The sequence below is a fragment of the Coptis chinensis genome, chromosome 3, assembly GCF_015680905.1.
Source record: "Coptis chinensis isolate HL-2020 chromosome 3, ASM1568090v1, whole genome shotgun sequence".
Taxonomy (NCBI): Eukaryota; Viridiplantae; Streptophyta; class Magnoliopsida; order Ranunculales; family Ranunculaceae; genus Coptis; species Coptis chinensis.
Window position 1 is genome coordinate 120,584,607 of NC_141458.1, and position 20,418 is coordinate 120,605,024.

Below are 20,418 nucleotides of genomic sequence, written 5' to 3' on the forward strand. Positions count from 1 at the left end.
ATTGAATGATTGTTATTATTCATTAGATTAAATAAAATAGTTAGTCTTGATAATTTTGGTTTTGACTTATTGAATTACTTAGATCTAAATTCAGTTATTAGTTGTTATTCATTTCTTAGTTGTTTAATTTAGTTTTGAATTATTGATTAGAATCTTTATATTAATAAAGTTAGAATCTTTATGTTATGTCTTATTCAATTTCATATGGAAATGATAGTTTGATGAATCAAAGCTAAACCTCCATTAGAGAGGTTTGATGAAGCCTTGATGAAAACTTGATTGTGTAGTATAGAATCGTTGTAAGAGTCTATTCCAATCTAGAAGGTCGTTGATTCGCCATGAGAATGGGTGGACGTCCTCACATGCTAGTTATGAATTGGTAGAGATGCTATGTATAATTAGGGATTAAAACGACTAATTCTTACCGTAAGAAATTAAGAATTGGATTACAACAATCTATGCTAGTTTCTTAAGTTGGATTCAAGGTGGATTCAATTCCCCCCTAATTCTTATTCTAGATTCAAACTTAGTATTCCGTAGCATTTCGTAGTATAATTCGTAATTCTCTCATTGACTTTGGTAGGATTGATAGTCATAGGAAACTTGAATGCTAAAGAAATAGGAGTGGAACGAATCTTCTATTCTAACTCTACTTCAATAGTATCGAGAGTAGAAATCTTTGATAATCACGAGTATAGTTCAGTTTAAGTTTTACTTGCGTTTAGAGTTTCATCGCTTTATTCATTAGTAAAACTATCAATTTTATGTTTATTAAATGGCGCCGCTGCCATCTTATTTCCCTTTAGTATTGTTTTCTTTAGAATTGTTAGTTTTCCAAAGTCCCATAACCTACCCACTTTTGTTTGATTCTTACTGTGGTTATCCGTTTCAAAGATCGAAAATTTTCCTCTGAGAATACACGGGAGCTGACGCGCCATGGGCAACTAAATTGGAGCCACCCGCCCAAATGCGCCGGAACTCTATTTTTTTGGCTAAGCAGCCACGCACGCCAAGGCAAAACGCTGAAGCCCCGTATTTGAAGCACTGGACCTTGAGTTTTTCCCTCGAAAGCAGCGACTGCCTCTACCAAGGCTAAATTAGAGCGTGACCCGCGCCCTAACGCCTAGAACTCCAGCTTGACATGAGCGCCACCCGCGCCCTACTGAGGCTTATCCTGAGCACGACCTGCGACCTCTGCTGAAACTGCCCGATTTCCACTGGTTTGTTTCAAACTTCCATTTCTTTCAAGGTTTTTAGTGTTCTAACTTGTTATACACACTGAGCACGCGTTAACAAGACGTTATTCATAAGTGAAGCAAGGAGGCATTCAGGTACTCCTTCGTCCACTCCTCGCCTCTTCTGTCAGAGGAGTTTAATTCTAGTATAATCAGGCTTCTTTTTCATAAACGTCAACGCACATGCCTATTTAGAAATTTATAGTTAATTAGAGTTTCATTTGCATATTAATTGTCTTAGAATATATTTTTAAAACCAATATGGCATATCAATATGTAGACGAACAATCATGTGATTATTATGTAAACCCTTCACCATGTTCATGCTACGGTAGTCCTTACCATTGGGTTTCTCATTGCCCATCATACCAAGAGTTTGACCTACTATAGAATATAATAATAATTATGAGCCTCAATTTTCAAATTTTCATAGTAACCAATACAATCAAGAGTTTTCTAGTCATCCAAACTATACATGGAGTCAACCTAACCTAGCACAGTACGAAATCAACCAGAGTTACTCAAACGCCAATAATTATGACTATCAAACACCGTATCAACCAGAACCACACCAACAAGCTTCCCCTCCGCTAACAACATTTGATAAAATAATGGCTCAAAACAAAATAATACTTTAGAACCTAGAACGGACAAGATTGATGCTAACCTCACCTACGCCAGACCTTTCCACCATGCCAGAAATCACCCACCCATCTAGCTCGCCACCCTTCCCAGACCAAATTTCCCAACAAATAGCCAACAATAGAAAAACGTTTAGAGAACAAAATGCAGAAACCCAAACTATGCTTCAGAATCTAGCCAAAATGATTTCCATGATCCCCTCATATAACACCCCGTGTTTTATTATTTTTTTCATAATAATAATAATAATGGATAATAGATAAAATAAAATAGGATAAGTGTTAGTGGAAATAGGAGACGTGTGTTTATGGGATAAACTTTCTTCCCTATTTTGGGGATTTTTTTAAACAGAAAAGAAACAAAATAGGGTTGGTAAAAAACACAACGAGAGTTTGATAGAGGAAAGGAAAAAAAAAGGTTTTACTGACAGCAGAAAAGGAAGTTTTTCTGTTAGCTAGCTTGCCTTCTTAGTATGATTTAACTCAAAGAATATGAGTTTTGCTAAATTGAGAAATAATGAGTTTACTTAAGTGTTGACAATTGAAAAAAAACTAATTACGTTTATTCCTTTTAAGGTGTGTATACTTGCGCATACACGTATGTCTCATTTCTGATATTGGTTTACTATGATCATTGGGTGCAAGCGGTAAATGATGTGTTTAATTTAATCTCCCTGCTTACATGTTCTATATTATTACTTAAAGTTTAGTTGTCGGCATGTAATCTGTCAACTTTATACTTTATAAATATTTATTGTTTGACATACTGTTTGTTTGGTTACTATACACTCTACCTTGAATCTCGGGACGAGATTCTTCTAAGGTGTGTATATTATAACACCCCGTATTTTATTCTTTTTTTTCCTAATAATAATAATAATGGATAATAGATAAAATAAAATAGGATAAGTGTTAGTGGAAATAGGAGGCGTGGGTTTATGGGATAAACTTTCTTCCCTATTTTGGGGTTTTTTTTTTAAACAGAAAAGAAACAAAATAGGGTTGGTCAAAAACACAACGAGAGTTTGATAGAGAGGGAAAAAAAGGGGGGGGGGGGGGGTTGGGGGGTTTACTGATAGCAGAAAAGGAAGTTTTTTTGTTAGCTAGCTGATAGTCGGAGTGCGCTACAGGTGAGTAAAGAATACCTCACTTCATTGAACATGAAATTTCTTACTCTTATTACTCTTACAGCCTGTTTTGGGTTACCGACAAAGTTATAATGATATCAGTTTTCTGTTTTACTACTCATGTTAAGTTTTTGTGTTTGCTCGCTCTGTATGTATGAGGAGGAATTGGAGAATACCTATTGTGTGCATATAGTCGATTTTACATTTAAAATTATATGGTTTAACTACTGTTTTCATTGGTTCGAAACTGGCTACAGAAAAATCTGCCCCGTTACCTTGAAACAAAACGAGTACATAGATTGTTTATGATTACTGTAAATGTTGAGGTCAAACTAGATAAGTATATATGCATTTTTATTGAGTTGAATTGACGGTGATTGTTGGTGTCATGAGATGTGGACTGTCGAAGCTCCGGAAGAGCAGTAGTGGCATCCAAACAAAAAAAAACCCAAATCGTCATGATTTTGATTGTTTGAATAATTTGTTTTGTTGGTTTTGTTGTGAGGTTAGACTGTAGTTTTGATTGTTGATTGTTGAAGGGAGATTGGGTACTAGAGAGTGTGAGGGGAAGCTTTTACAGACATTAATGGCGTCGATTCGAGTTTTTCATCGTATAATAGAATCACGATTTGTTGGTATAGGTGTGTAGGGGTTTTCTTAAGGAACCCAACCGCTGGGTTCAATGGTGGTGGCAAGTGATGGCCGGTGGTGGTTGTGGTGGTAGAGGTGCTGGAGGAAGAAGAAGATGACCAACAATTTCCTTTTCTGTTGGGCTTGGGCCGAACCATTCCTATGGTTGTCTGGGTCGAACCAACTAGTCTTGTTGGATGGTCGGTGGTGGTGGAGGTGTTGTGAGGGAGAAGATGAATAGTGAATTTTGATTTGGGCTTGGGCCAAATCGTGGGTGGGCTTATGTGTTTTACATTTTAGATTTTTATTTTGGACTTAAGTTTAGACTTTGGGCCTTAGGCTTTGGGCTTTTGGGTTAAAGGAGTTTAGGTCTGGTTGACTGATGTTGACCAGTGGCTGGTTGACTGCTGTTGACCATTGGCAGGTTGACTTTGTCTGTTGACCATGGACAGGTTGACTTTGACTGTTGACCAGGGTTGACTTTGACCAGTTGACTCAGTTTGACTTTTAACTCGGATTATGATTCGGTCTATTAGGATAGGTCTAGAGCCATTAGCATGCTTGGCTAAGACCTTTATATATACGTGTGTACGTGTATTAACTACTATGTGATATTTCAGTTTTATATACGACGCTATGACACTTAGACATCCATGTAATTAATAACGTGTAAACCAAAAATATAAGAAACAATATACTCCTTCGTTCTCGGAAATAATATATGCAATAAAGTTCAATAATGCGTAAACAAATTTTACCGCATCCTTTTAGAACTCTCCACGCCTCAAGTTTTGGATTTGAGTTTTATGACTGATGATGTCATATGTTAGGTGGGCATTTATTGAATGTGCCATAAATGGCCTGTTAGTGTTATAGATGGGTATTCAATGAATGTGTCATGAGTGACTAGATTGTTTGGACTGCCCTATAGAGGAACTAAAGTATTCGCCTTGCGGGTTAGTTGTATTCTTTGATGGTGCTAGTGTGCTTGGACTTGCTTTTGAATATCTATATGATATCTACATATGTTATATAAAATTTCTAACTTTCTTTTGCAGGAGGGTAGGACTTAATAATATTTTGTGCAGGGACGCAGTCCTACCCTTATCCAGAAGTGGATATCGGTAAGTTTTAATTCAGTAACCTAGTTATTAAAACGTGTTATGATAATGAGTTAATAGAATGGAAGTCTTGCTTGAGAAGAAACTATGCCGGTTGAAATGACGGAACTACCTGTTTTCCAAGATAAAAATGATTAAGTTATGGAAAAATATAAAGTGATTGTTTGGATAATTAAAGCATGATATTGTTTTATGTGGTTAGTCTACTCATACCAGCAAATTTCATTTTGCTGACCCATGTTTGCTTTGTTTTGGCAACGTGGGTGTGTTCTTGGGAACATAGGTGGAAGGCAGTGGAACTGCGGCGTGTGATTTGGATTCTTGCCTGGAGCAGTCCGTTAGTTCTTTTATTAGGTCTGATTCTTATTGGAGGGATGTAATAACATAGTTTACATTTTTAGCATGACATGATAATAAGATATTGAAGACTTTTATTTAGAGGGTTTGTTTGATGTTTTATTTGGACGGAAGATAGTTTAATAAAGTGATGGTGGAAAAAATTATGGGGATTGTGCAGTTTAAGTTGATTCTTTTATGATTTGGCTTTTTAGGGTTTTGTATGTGTTGTATCCACCCCGTCATAGTCTGGGTTTTTAAACAAGTGAACATAGTAATGTTTGAGATATTTATATTTCAAATATTCACTTTGTTATTGTTTAGAAATTCGAGCTGTGACACCTCACCTAATACATAACTTTCAACCTTGCCAAAGATCGACACACAAGATGAACCATTACCTTCCCATGACCCTCCCATTAACCATTATATTAACTCCACACACAACCTGGATGAGGAAATTCTTGAAGACGACTCTGTAGGACTTGTTTCGGATGACCATGATGCCATTGAGGAAATTTATATTGTTTTAGAGGACGAGAGTGAGGAAATATAGAAATCAACAATTCTAATCTAAGGCATGAACAAGGTAATGTGCAGGAATTAAAGGAAGTAACATCTTTAGAGCAATGTGAATCTAAATTTAGTTTGGCAGCTGAGGAAATAACAATGGAAAACATAGATGAAATTCTTAAAGATAAATCCACAAACCACAACTTTATGGATTCAACTAAGCTAGATGAATACTTCAATGATTTCTTAAGAGCATGTGAGGATCCACCAACTGATGAACCACCAACCATCCACCTAAGTTTCCATCTCCTAAAATCAAACCATCTATCACAACTAAACCATCAATTCACCCACCATTTCAGAGGAACCTTGAATTTGCACTTGAGCCTATTGCCTCAGAGACACTCTATAATTTTTTCAACCCTCACGGTGAAGAGTGTTTGCCTAGTACACAATCCCATGAGTACACCATTCCTGTAGTTGAGAGCCAAGCTTTGACCGAGTGTAGAGAGAAACCTACTTTGTCTTATTTTTCCTCATCTGAGCCTCATAAAAGACTTCAGGATCCATACTTTATTACTTTCTCACCTAAAGTATTGCTAATTCATCTTTTGGGTCATTCCAATTTTTTAACACAGCTACAACATTATGGTTTGCATATGTTCTTTGATGGGTTGCATAAGTTTTCTTTCATTCTTCTACATGATTGCTTCCAATTATAGAACTTCATTATGTTTGGAAGTGCATTTAGTATCATGTTTTTATGGCTAGACCCCCAATTCTTTCAACTATTAGTTTATAGTTGACCACGCATCATCTATTTTGTGCCACCCCAGTTTCTTGCTTGTTTAGGGGTGTGTGCTGATCTAGGAATCGACTTAAAACTACCCCATATTAAGTCTAGGGGAATCTGACTTTAAAAGACCCATGTTTAAAACAAATTTTCTAAACTCTATTCTATAAAATTTGTTTGGGGGTGGAGTGTGTGGTTTTTCCATTCTTGATCACTCAACTTCCTATTCTTATCCCTTCCTCATCTCGGAGCTAGATTTCTTGTTGTTTGTTGTTTTGATGTTGTTTTTATTTTTATTTTTTTTAGTAGATTGGATGCTAAGTTGTTAAATTCAGTAGTTAAATTTGAATTTGGTAGTTAAATGTTGTTTAAATTTAAATTTTAATATAATGTGGTTCTTTTCAAATTGTGCGTTATTTTATTGTTAATCCCACATTCCCGAATTGTTTGGTGGTGGTATTATTTATTCTAACATGATTTTTATATGATCCTCATTTTTCGAAGTTGTTTTGGAGTGATTGTTGAGAATATTGCCGATATTGGCATTCTTATGTTTAGATGTGGTGGTAGGATGAAATCCATAAGAGTTAGAAGTTACTATTCTAAATTCAGTCTAAGAGATATTAGGTTTGTATTAGAATCAAGAATATGGGTTGTTTCCGTTTCCGGTTTTGGGAATTTTTGTTTCCGGTAATTGCCTTAAAACTTTTTGGAAACTTCCCGATTCGTTTTGGAAACTCAAACCTATATAAACTTCATTCATTCCCACACAAAACTCACATCTCTCACATTCATCTCTCACTTTTCTTTCACAAGTTTTCCTTCTCACTTCAGCATTTCAACACCTCGAGGCTTCGTCTAGCCTCGATTGGAAGCGCCACAGCGCCATAACTGCTTGCCGATCCAATTTACCACGAGCACGAAGTCGCTACTACCAAGCCCATAGTTGAGCGCACCCTGTGCCTAAAACACTGGAATTCCAATTTTCATCCGGAGCGCGACCTGCGCCCATCCCTGGCAAAAAGTGAGCGCACCTTGCACCCAAGTGCCTGGAACTCAAAATTCACAAGAGCGCACCCCGCGCCCATCCCAGGCATAGGTTGAGCGCACCCCGCTCCTTGACCCTATGGGCACGTAAAAATCCGATTTTTTGTGGGTTGTTCCGGGATCCTTTGCAGCTATTCCAGCGAGTTTATTAGGGATGACATTCCCTCGTATCATACCAGAACAGTCTTTTGAAGACTTGTTCCAAAGTGACACCTATGGTGCGTGGTTTCGCGAAGTGATCATTCTAGCAGACTAGGAGCCATTATTGGTAAGTCCTGATGAACTTTATTCTCCTGCACTTACATCTTATTTTTATGATACTTGTAAGTTTTTTGATAGACCAAATGGAACTTGTTCTCCATCACCATCGGGGATGAACCAATGGAAATTTCTAGGTTCTTGTTAGCCTTTGTGCTTGGACTTGATATGCGGGCCGAAATACAAGACTCATGGGCCTATTTAGTAGATAATATGTACATGTATAACTATGATGATTTGCATGAGCATTATGGGGCAGGAATCTTTAGGATAGAGGACCAAGGGGATTATAACGTCGCCCTTGGTAGCCTGTCTATGAACGTGGGCACTATTATGTTTTGGATCATGTTAAATATTAGAGGGGAATGACGTTATTCTTCTGTGAATGATGAAACTTGTAATATTTTCCTTGCTTTAGCTGGGGGACGTACACTCTATGATATTCCCCAGACCCTAATGTCTAGTGTCTAGTTTAGCCCGAGCCCATAACAAGCGACATAAGTACATTCTTATGCCTGTTTTAATTTGTCATATTATGCTATGTTTCTTCCCTGTTTTTTGTGCCTATTTCACGGATTGGTTGGGGTCGATACATTGTGAGACCCATCAATTGTATTATTCGATCGTTCCGTACAATGACTTGGCAAGGGTAGAGGATATAACCTCATCAGGTTGCACCTTATACCCCATCCGACCAAGTGGCGCTTGACATGTTAGCTATAGTAGATGATAAGTGGCATGAAGCCTGACAAATTACCATGGCATGACAGGATGCGAAAGAACCTCATTTCTTTATTAAGGATGAGGAGGAAAATGATTAAATGGGAGTTAATGTTAGTTTTTATTTCAGTTAGTGTCTGCTTATGTCCCAAGCAAATTATTTCTCATTAACCCCATAACGGGTGGAACTCTTATAGAGTTGCGTCAGTTTTTATTTTCTATATTAGTATGTTTAACCTTATTTTGCAAATGTTCCAGAATTTCACGCATTTCTATGGTATTTCTCTACCCTATTTATTTAAATACTTTGAGGACAAAGCATGCTTCTTGTTTGGGGGGGGGGGGGGCATAGAAACACGTATAATTAAGGCATATGTTAATTAGGATATAGATATATATAATATGCACTTGTTTTCTAGTTAAAAAAATTCAAAAATTTTAAAAATATAAATAAAAAGTATGTTATACACTTATAAATATTGGTATTGTTTTCTTTCTCTATGCTCTCAATAATCTAAAAGTCTCACGTAGCTTTTGCATTAGAATAGTTTTTAGAAACTTAAGCTAATATGTAGGTAATAATCCTTGAATCTATCTATAAATATGTTACATGAGTATTTATGATTGTTGGCAGTAAGTTTCTGAAATCTAGGCTAGAATACTTATTCTACAAATCCTGTGAGAATATAGCCTAAAGTATTATATGAGTGAAACATTTGAGAAATGACACAAGGGAGAAGTAAAATCCGGATAGAAAAATCACACGTCCACTTGCTTGATCACTATACCATATTCTAAGCGAGAATTTAGGCCCTCTTTGGATCGATATAGCCAGAAATTCAAACCTATGAATTATTTTCCGCTAGTCGCCCCTCTGAGCCTTTCTTGAACCTTTCATAAACCGCAAATTCTTTACCCTGTTACAAAACAAAACAAAATAAAAAATCAACCTACCCAATTCTTTGAATAAGTTTGAGAATATAGATGAAGAATAGAAAATGGAAGAACCTTTGAAATCAAGAATTTGTTAGTCGCTTCAGATGAGAAAAGTAAGTTTCTATCCAAATAAAAAATATATATATGATAAAAAAAATAAAAAAAGAGTTAGAACTCCAAAAATAGAATCAAAGGAGTCAAAAGCCAAAGAAAAATAAAAATATGGCTAAGGATGGAAACAAAGTGTAGAAGCAAAAGTAAATAACAAGGTTTTCTCTAGTTACATAATATGAAGACTCTATTATCTCAGACTTGTCCTTCTTGAATATCCATTTCCTTCCTTTTTAAACGATCTCCTAATCCCCGCAACACCTAATACAGACCTCTAGCTCAATTAGGAATATGTTAGTATGATAGTAAGTGGCAGATGTGTTTAATCGACTCCGGCTTCTTTGTGTGTCATTGAGTTTGTAAGGTAAAGTGTGCCCACTGCACACTGGAGTAGCGAAACTTTAGCGGAAAAAGTAGAGTGATTTTTGTCTTGACATTTACGTGAGGACCTACTTAAGGACGTTATTTCGACTTTTCATAAACGGACCTGTTAGTTCATCTCATAGTATTACTCATTGTATATATATTTATTCGTAGATGATTGATTATTATGCATATATTAGTTTAGGTTTCGACTTGATTATTCTGTATTCATTGCTAGTGAGATATATAGATAATTGAGACATAGAGAAGAAAACAATAGTTTTATTTCTGAGTCATTGTAGTATAGATGAAGTTTGTGAGTACCTTCACTGAAAAACTCTCACGAGGCTATAACTCATCCATTAGGGAATTCATAGTGGTTTAAGGCCTTGTTGCATATGGTCAATGCAATCGCACTCGGCGAAACGAGATTAGTTAGAACTCCATTTTTGGTCACTTATGCTAATTTCTCATATTTGCTTGAGGACAAGCAAAATGCTATTTGGGGGTGGTTTGATAAGAGCCCAAAACTGTAGTTTTAACCCCTTAACAATAATACTTTTAGACCAATTATGTGAGTAATAAATAAGAGTTAATGCTAATTACGTGCTTTTATATATTTCAGGTATTGAAGTCAATTATGTGCAGAAATTGGGTGCAATTTTTGGTTGGTGCGATTTTGGTTGGTGCGATTTTGTTTTGGCCAAGTTCTAAGGTTTAGGTAAAAAGACCATCTTACCCTTATATTGTAATTTAGTATCAAACAAGGGTTTGATCACACGCTCTCGCGTGCAATGCCCAAGTGGCGCAAGACACTATCTGATGAATTGCTACGGTTTAGGTTTTGGTGACGGACTTCTATTGACTATGCAAATATTTTATTCTACGGCATTACCTAATTTATCCCAGATCGAATTATTTTATCACTTATTATTTATCTTCTTTTTCCGATCTTCGTATATTCTAAGTAACCAGTGATATGAAATCTTAGAATTTTCCAAGTGGTTTTCCTGAACTAACTTGGTTTTTTTCTCGGTCGGTGTTAAATTACTTTACGTTACGTCATGCTAAACGTCTATCCGACTGGTCACGTATGTAATCGTCTCTAAGCTTCACTTGTCTTTTACTAATTTACCTTTAATAAGAATTCAGGACTTTACACAAAATCTAGGAAAACTCTTCTTTTTGGATGGAGCAACAGGAACATGCAAAACTTTTGTCTACAACACAATCATTGCTACGTGTCGTGCTGAGGGGGATATTGTTATTATGGTCGCTTCATTTGGAATAGCTTCATTACTATTGATTGGTTGTCGTACTGCTCACTCGACCTTTCACATCCCACTAGATATTCTTGATACCTTTGTTTGTGGGTTTAGTAAGAATTCAATTCATGCTGAATTATTCAGGGAAACTAAACTTATTATTTGGGATGAAGTCCCAATGCAAAATAAGTTTTGTGTTGAGGCAATTGATCACACACTTCGGGATACTCGCGACAATAATAAATCTTTTGGTGGAATAACAGTTGTACTTGGTGGTGACTTCCGCCAATGCCTTCCAGTTATACCCAAAGGGGTTCGATAACAGATTGTGCGTGCTTCCTTGTGGTCTTCCTTCCTCTAGAGTCACATTCATGTTCTAACTCTTGCTCAAAACATACGATTGGAAAATGGGAACTCTGCAAATATTGCGTTCGCAAATTTCTTAATGGAGGTACCAAACTGTGCATTTTTCTTTGTACTATTTTGCTTAATACTAATATTCATTTGCATCATTCTTTATACTATTTTTATTCGTACTAATATTCATTACTATTTTCTGGTTAATTAGATAGAAAGTGACCCAAGCGAGACAGTTGAACTACCATCAACAATTCATCAATGTGCAAATCTTCAAGATCTCATTTCTACTACATATCCTTAGTTGAATCAACCTACCACAGTTACACCGGAATATTTAATTGAGCGCACAATTCTATCTGCACGCAATGATGATGTCAATGATATTAATACAATAGCTTTAAATATGTTCCCAGGGGAAAGTACTCTATTTCTAGTTGTAGGCAAGATGGCAGACAAGGATGCAACGAATCCAGCCAATATTAATCAATACCCAAATGAGTACCTGAACTCACTTGATCCAGCTGGTCTACCACCATTTCATCTCAACCTAAAAGTCGGTTGTCCTATAATGTTGTTACGAAATATTGCTCCCAAAGATAGATTATGCAATGGAACCCAATTGATGGTGGTCCATTGTCGACCTCACGTTCTTTTCACAAGAATTTTGACTGGTGAAAAAGCTGGTAATCATGCATTTATTCCAAGAATATCTTTGTCACCAACGTCTTCTGATTTTCCTTTTCATATGACAAGAAGATAGTTTCCTGTGCGTGTTGCTTATTCAATGACTATAAATGAGTCACAAAGACAATCGGTGAAGTATGTGGAGATTGACCTTCGCACTGAAGTTTTTAGCCACGGTCAATTATATGTTGCACTATCAAGGTGCACTTCTTCAGACATAATCAGTATTCTCCTCCCTCCAAATTCGGAAAGTCACACTCCAAACTTTGTTTACCCAGAAGTCTTACTATAATCCATAATTCTTTTTCATTTATAGTCACGTGTTGAGTAGTTTCTCATTGAATTTATAGTCATCAAATTGATACATTTGTATTTGCTCTTACTTAATTAATTTGCTTCGTTCAAATTATGTAGGTTTTGTGAGTTGGAGTGTAATTACATTTTGTCAGTATTGCGTTGAAGAACTTTTTGCACACCTTGGTTAGTTTTTTTTTCCCCTAATTTATTCTTTTTGATCTTACCGCACTTGAATTTATAGTTCTATACAAATCTATTTCAATTTCTACTAAATAGTGACGTCTGTTTATATGGTATTTAGCTGAACGAAGAAATTTTGATTCTCATATCTTCAAAACTTAGTGATCTCTGCTGATTCTCAAGTATGTTCCTTTTCATTTTTTTCATTTTTCCTTCCCTGCTCTTTCTTTACTTATTGTGTTGTTTATTTTTTTTCATCTATGAACGTGGCGATGGACCTTGGCCAATCACTATAACTTAGTGATCTCTGCTGATTCTCAGGTAAAGTGAAACAGGTAACATCAGGTAAAGTGAAACAGGTACATCAGTAAAGTGAAACAAGTAATATCTCTTCTCTTATAACTCAATCTCTTTGATTTTCCATGTAAAGATTCAATTCGTTTTAAAATCGTTTAGCCAAAGATGAATTATTTGTTTTCTTCTATGTAAAGGTTTAGTCTGAGCTTCTTCTAATGTTGTTACAAGTATTTATTTGCTTGTTTATTAAGGGTTCTATTTTTTGGTTTTGGGTTTGTTGAAAAGTATTAATTTTGATTGATTTGAGCTTTGATTTGGTTCTGTTACTTTTATAGGTATTTTAATGCAGGTAGCATTTCGGTGGCTATTGTTTGTTCTTTGATTTATTAGTGTTGTTACAGAAAGTCGCGTTTATGGAACTACCCCAATGGCCTATTTTGGCAGTAAGGTATTTTCACCATCTATATCAATTGTATATCCTCAATTTTATCCTCATTTTGTATTGTGTGTTGGTGGTTATTTGTCCAACATTACACTCAAAAGAAATTAGGGTATGAGTTTGCTAATAAAAGTTAACTTGAGAAAAATTAAGTATTTGTAGAAATGACCATAGTCATCATCTTGGACTCAGTCCACAAAACATTTGGTTGCCACTTCGATGAAACTTTTGTGATACATCTTGCAGGAGCGCAATGAATCTTTTTTACTTCACATCTTCTATGTCTTGCGTTCGTCTCTATCAAAAGACATTGCTGCACATTTGGACTCACGAGAATAAGATTTCAATGAGAGTCTAGAGGTGAATACAATCGTTGATTGTTTCACTTCTAAATTGTCAATTTATTCTTCCCTTCAGTATATATAGTCTTTCCTACTTACTCTATTTAACGAATTTAAAACAGATAATTACATATTTATTCGATGAAGTTTTCTCAAGGCTCGGAATTTATGATAATGACCTTGACATTGGCGAATGAAGATGGGATTTATGGAAGAGTTATGATTGTCAACAATGTTATCTATACTTTCGCTACTTTTTTTGTACTTGGTTTGTGGGTGCTCTTTTTGGTACTGTTTTGATGTTCTTATTCTAACCAATGGTGGGAGTCTGATTATGTATCTGTTTCTCATATTGTTCTTATTTCATTTAGTTTAATTAGTGTTCTTCTATGTTTAAGTCCATTTAGATGAATGAGTCTAGAGCATTTGTGCAAATCACTACATGATTTATTGAATGAGAACTGTCTTTGCAACCTTTTAACATGATCTAAAATATTGGAAAGTTATAAAATAATGGAGAGGTTCTATCCAAATTATCCCTCAGGTAGTTCAAGTTAGTGTGATGTTGAGTTTCTCAGCCTAATAATCATTCTTGACCATAAATGGAACAATAGCTAGTATAATAGAATCAAAACGGGGGAGGGGGGTGTGTACAAGTTTAGGCTACTTCTACAGAGTTAGCGTCGCAGGCGACTCTATCAGCTTGCGACTCTATCAGTGCCGGCACGGGCATACCCTAGTGTGGAATAAATGTTTTGTGCTCAACATTAATGATTTGTTTTATGCAAACGTTAAAGAGTTTGCTGCTTGTTCTTTTGAGTTTTGTCTTCCCCTCACTCTTTGTTCTCCTGTTATGCCTATAAATATAGATTTTGGAACTGTCAAATCCGACAACTTTAAAAATCATAATTCCAATAAATTGTGAATGTTTACGACTAAATTTTGAAATTATTGAAATTTCACTTATAATAAGTTTTGATGCCATTTTGTTTGTTGAAAAGACAAAATACTAGTCGGAATCTGGACGTTATGTTTTGAAATTGCAAACACCTAAAATCTGCAAAGGAAAAACTTGTTCAAATGGTACAAAACACTCTTCAAATATTCCCATGTTGAAAATATGTGAGTTTAAGCGTCTTTTATAGTTGACCCACACTTAAAAAATAAAATAACAAGTGCCAAAAAAAAAAACACAAAACCAAAAATCATTTACGAACGTGGAGACATAGATTACCCAAAAAAAGAACGTGGAGACTTGGGTGAAATGAGTGTTCATGATTCGAATTCGAATGAAATTTCGGAATTTCTTTTAATATTTTGATTTTTCAAAAAACTGGAATTCTAAATATAGTGTTGAAATATTAAAAATTCTGAAATCAATCGAAATTCCAAATATAATAGGGTTGAAATTTGATGAATTTTGGTTTTTGAATTTATCGGAATTCTAAAAATTTCGAAATCTGAACTATGGGTGAAATGTGAAATTCCATATTTTCGTGAATTCTGAAATACTTGTATGCCTATTGAAGGAGTGTGTACTCCATGGTCCAAATCAGCTACCTTGGCATTTCAATTGGATTGCTATTCATGAAGACAGTACAACATGGGGAGTAAATTCAACAAAATAGTTAATTAAAAAAATCCATTGTAAAACTGTTTCCAGATGTTGCTGCCATGCCAAAAATATATAGTATTTATTTTGAGAAATTTCAACAGCTAAAATCTCTGATTTTGAGAAGGTAATGAGATCACAACAAAATCACACATCCCCAAAACCACCAGATGCAAACTCTCATGTCACTGTCAAGTCACATGACCGAATTCACGATGCAGATACTTAACAAATAAAATATTCATAAAAAAAAGTAAAACCCAGAAAAGAATGATGTCCATAACGGTAAATTCACAAATATTCTGTTAGGCCAGGTAAGGCAGGCTTCGAATTCACGAAGTCTGCATTTGAGAGGTTCTCATTTTGAGTATCCTCCTCCTCCTATATATTGGGACGACACCTCTTCATTCATTCAATCACACAGCTCTCTCCTATTTTCTCTCACACCTTCGATCTAGGGTTTTATTTTCTTCAAGGGAAGAGAGAATAATATGGATTTGAATCAGAAAGATGTCGGTATTCTCGCTATGGAAATTTACTTCCCACTTACTTGTGTTCAGCAGGTGAATTTATTTTTGTTTCTTTTTGTTGTAAATTCATGTAAAATGGAATTAAGCATTTGTAGAAATATTGGACTTAAATGTTTTACTGTTGGATCTGAATGCAATTATTAGCTTGTTGTTTGGATCCATGTGTTTAAGCAATTCTTGAATCTTTGTCGTTGATATATTTTAATTAGTTAGTGGGGTTGATTTGTTTTCATTGTTCTTTGGAGTTAGGTGGGTTCTTTTGGTTTTAGACTTAATGGCGGTTTTTATCAACTTTGGGACCTTGAATTGTGGCACACTGGCTTGGCTTATTAGTTCTATAGTTTTCGGCATAGGCTTATGGTCGCTGAAAGTTTCGGCATAGGCTTAAGTCCTTTAAGCTACGATTTGCTACTATGAGGTTCACCCCCACAAAAGAGCATTAGCAGATGATGCTGGATCTAAGTGGTGATAGGCACATTCAATGGTGGGATACACCAAGATATATTAAGAATAGAAACAGAAAATGTTCATGTTCGGACTGTTAAATGAAGATTCAGAGATATGTGTACCTAAATAATTATATTGTTGTACGTCCAGCTCAAATTGATTATGTCCCAAAAGTGTTACCCGAAAAAAAAAGAAAAAGAGAAAGACATTACGCCCTTAAAGCAATGCATGTATAGTTGGAGTATTTTCCGAGTTCCATGTACATTTAGATCTCTGTGTAAAAAATTTCCTCTGGTCTTCTTGCTTGACTGCTTTGTATGAGAAATTGCTAAAAATGCATTTCGTATTGAGGTTTTATTCTCCTTATTTAATTCCTTTTCTGTATGCAATTATAGGAAGCATTGGAAGCTCATGATGGTGCAAGTAAAGGAAAATACACCATTGGACTTGGGCAAGACTGCATGGCATTTTGTACAGATGTGGAAGATGTTGTCTCAATGAGGTTTGTCGCTGTCTGTTATTGTAAAGTCAATTCATTATCCACTTTTCCTGGGGTTTGAGGTTTTGGTGTTGCTCCGATGTTTTGAATTTCAAGAACTTTAGGGATTTTGATAAGATATCAGTTGACGTAATTGATCAAGATCTAAATTTTAAATAGGACATTCATATTAACATGCAATCACTAACCAATGTCTTCTTTTCACCTTTAGTTTGACAGCCGTTTCTTCGCTACTTGAAAAGTATCAGATTGACCCTAAACAAATTGGTCGCTTGGAAGTAGGCAGTGAAACTGTAATAGACAAGAGCAAGTCCATAAAGACCTTCCTGATGCAAATTTTTGAGGTATACTTCTGAAATCCTTTAGCTACGGTGCTTTGCATGAACTCAATGTTGTATTTCATTTATATATAAATGCATTCCACTTGAACACAGTACTTCACATATTATATTACGCTAAGACTGCAAGGTGGTAGCTAGCTTTGTTGTTATGAGTGTGGGACTTGTTACAATATGCCTATATTTAAAATCTGCCCGATCCCTTACTCTCCTATTAAAAAAATAGGAATGTGAGAAGGGTGCTAGGGCTGGTTTGACTAACAAAAAATGGAATTCCACTCAATTCGACCATATTTGCTTGAACAAATCCATTGGTATCCCTGGAGACTGAATAGGCAGTCAAGTCGTCTAAATAAATGATTGGTACGGAACAAGATTGAATACACCGGCCGACCCCAAATAAATGATTAGGATTGAGTAAGATCATAACCTTTACAGCTGAGACGTAGCAGAAGCTTCAGACTGAACTCAGAGAGTTTATAGTTCCTAGGTTATTCCAAACGAATGAGATCCTGTTCCTTTATAAGGTGGCAATTCTTGAATAGATTCTTTTTCCCATCTCTCTCTCTCTCTCTCTCTCTCTCTCTAGGACTTGTTTATTTATACTATTTTGATAGTTATTTGAGATGAGTTTGGAGGAAGCATCCCTCTTTATGGTCAGAATTGATTTACTTAATGTGGTCATTGTATGGTTGCCATCTTAATTTCTTTCTTAAACTATGGCCATCTCATATATCCTTCTTCATGTAAAATCAACAGGAACAAGGTAATACTGACATCGAAGGAGTGGACTCAACAAATGCCTGCTATGGCGGAACTGCAGCGTTGTTGAATGTTGTGAATTGGGTAGAGAGTAGGTCCTGGGATGGACGCTATGGACTCGTTGTGTGCACAGATAGTGCGGTACAACCTTCCCTAGACATCTTGTTTTTCTTTACATTTGTGCTAATAGGTTTTGTTTATTTGGGCGTTTGTTATCTTTTAATTATTAAATCTAGTTTTATCTCCCTTTACGTGTTTGTTTTTTCACATGATGTCAATGTGAATAAAGATTTCTATCACAATTCTTTTGTTTTTCGAGGTGGAAGTGGAGAGGTTTTCATTATTTTATTGACAGCTTTCATTTTTAGGTCTATGCAGAAGGTCCAGCAAGGCCTACTGGAGGAGCAGCTGCCATTGCTATGTTGATAGGTCCAAATGCTCCAATTGCTTTTGAAAGCAAATTCAGAGGGTCACACATGGCTCATGCCTATGATTTTTATAAGCCTAATCTTGCAAGTGAATACCCGGTATTCTTTTGTTCCACTCCGAGTATTAGTAATTTGTGTTGTTTTACTACTCAACAAGAGTCTATGCCCAATCTCAAAGTTTTCATGTAGGGATAGACAACAAACAAAAGATTGTAGGTTATTATACTGCAATGTATATTGCAATTGGTGTTGTTGTTCTGGCTCTTGAGATCATCACACGGTTCCTTTCTTTTGCTTGTAAACTATAGGCGTGCATGGCAGATTTGCATACCTCAAGTATTTTGCCAACTTGCCCCCCTTTAGAAAGCAGTGCCCCCTATGTTATGGAAAAAAGTTTCAGATTCTTACGTCCTCTGAACATCATTTGTAGGTTGTTGATGGAAAGCTTTCACAAACTTGCTATCTCATGGCACTTGATTCTTGCTACAAACGCTTCTGTGCTAAGTGAGCTTTTTGTGTATAGGAAGAAACGATTATGCATTGTACAATTTTTTAGTTGTATAACCTTTAACTTTTTATTTTCTTTGCAGGTATGAGAAATTCCAGGGGAAGCCATTTTCGATATCTGATGCGGATTATGTTGTTTTTCATTCACCATACAACAAGGTATTCTACTAATACATTTGCGATTTTGCGAACCCTTTGTCCTTTTGGTATATGACACGGAGTTAAAAAAAATTTGTTTCTTGAATTGGTCCTGCAGCTCGTGCAGAAAAGCTTTGCTCGATTGTACTATATGGATTTCTTGAGAAATGCCAGGTTCCCACCTTAGGTTTTTTTATGCATTTTTGTCCTTCACAGTAAGACTCTTAGATCAGTTGATGCATAGATGAAGACTGGGCATAAAAGTGATTTTGTTCTGCACATCTTTTACTGTTCAGCTCTGTTGAGGAAGCTGCGAAAGAAAAGTTGGCGCCATTTTCATCTCTGTCGGGTGATGAAAGCTATGCTAGCCGAGATCTTGAGAAGGTCGTCTGGGCATACTGTTACCATATTTCAAGCACAATTGTTGTCTTATTTTTTTGCATAGCTTAGATTCTTCTGCTGATTGTTTATTCCATTCTCTGTAACCACAGACAGCACAACAAGTTGCGAAAAGCCTATATGATGCAAAGGTGCAACCAACCACTTTGATACCAAAACAAGTCGGTAACATGTACACTGCATCACTTTATGCAGCATTCGCATCCCTCATTGACAGCAAGCATAGCACAATGGTAAAAGAATATGCCTTTATCCGATTGAGACATAATGTCCAACGTCAGATTTCTTTTTTAACTGTAATTGTTTCAAAAACTTGTAGGATAACAAACGAGTAGTAATGTTCTCATATGGGAGTGGTCTCAGTTCAACGATGTTTGCATTCCGACTTCAGGAAGGTCAATATCCTTTCAGCTTGTCAAATATTGCAACTGTGATGGATATTTCTGGGAAGTTGAAATCAAGACATGAGGTATTTCTAATGTTGCTTATTTTCAGATATAACTATTTCCCCGATCTGTGGTTACTAAGTGGATTGCTTTCTTTTACATGCAGGTTTCTCCAGAAAAATTTGTCAAAACTTTGCAGTTAATGGAGCATCGCTATGGAGGCAAGGACTTTGTGACAAGCAAGGACCACAGTCTCCTGCCCCCCGGAACATTCTATCTCACCCAAGTTGATTCGTTGTACCGAAGATTCTATTCCAAGAAGTCTCAGGAAGACACCAACACTGCCACCTGCGAGAATGGTTCCGTTGTTAATGGTCACTGAAAAGGGGTCAATGATGGAGATATGGGCAGCAATTGGCATTTGTTGTTACCAGATGGTGGTAGTAGTTAGAATAATGTTTGTGCTTTTAGTTGGTTGCTAACCTCTATGTTTGATAAGCTGTAGGCGTAATGGATTATTCATCTCTTAATGCATCCTAATTCATTCAAAATGTCACTGTCCTTCCCATTACATTGTCGGTATATATTTTCTAATTAGTTTTGAAATAAATTCGATGTTTCAAGTAATCCAGAAATGTTTCAACCACTAAAGTTCCACTAAAGTTCCTCCAAAAGAAT

General features: G+C 36.0%; 1 protein-coding gene across 1 annotated transcript; it reads left to right on the forward strand.

Moving 5' to 3' along the window:
• Positions 1 to 15,590: 15,590 nt before the first annotated feature.
• On the forward strand, positions 15,591 to 20,367 carry HMGS (hydroxymethylglutaryl-CoA synthase / HMG-CoA synthase / 3-hydroxy-3-methylglutaryl coenzyme A synthase). Its single transcript, XM_086597064.1, has 12 exons — positions 15,591 to 15,869; positions 16,679 to 16,785; positions 16,994 to 17,126; positions 17,880 to 18,023; positions 18,251 to 18,409; positions 18,741 to 18,814; positions 18,901 to 18,976; positions 19,074 to 19,129; positions 19,252 to 19,339; positions 19,447 to 19,587; positions 19,674 to 19,823; positions 19,907 to 20,367. Exons 1-12 carry the CDS (start codon positions 15,798 to 15,800, stop codon positions 20,120 to 20,122), a joined length of 1,416 nt encoding a protein of 471 aa, XP_086453190.1. The 5' UTR covers positions 15,591 to 15,797; the 3' UTR covers positions 20,123 to 20,367.
• The last annotated feature ends 51 nt before the right edge of the window (positions 20,368 to 20,418 follow it).

Bases quoted from the DNA above. Each gene is read 5' to 3' on its own strand.
- HMGS (XM_086597064.1), top strand. From the start codon at position 15,798: ATGGATTTGAATCAGAAAGATGTCGGTATTCTCGCTATGGAAATTTAC. The intron at 18,815-18,900 runs GTGAGCTTTTTG...TTTTCTTTGCAG, and splicing joins TACAAACGCTTCTGTGCTAA to GTATGAGAAATTCCAGGGGA. The intron at 19,130-19,251 runs GTTCCCACCTTA...TTTACTGTTCAG, and splicing joins GATTTCTTGAGAAATGCCAG to CTCTGTTGAGGAAGCTGCGA.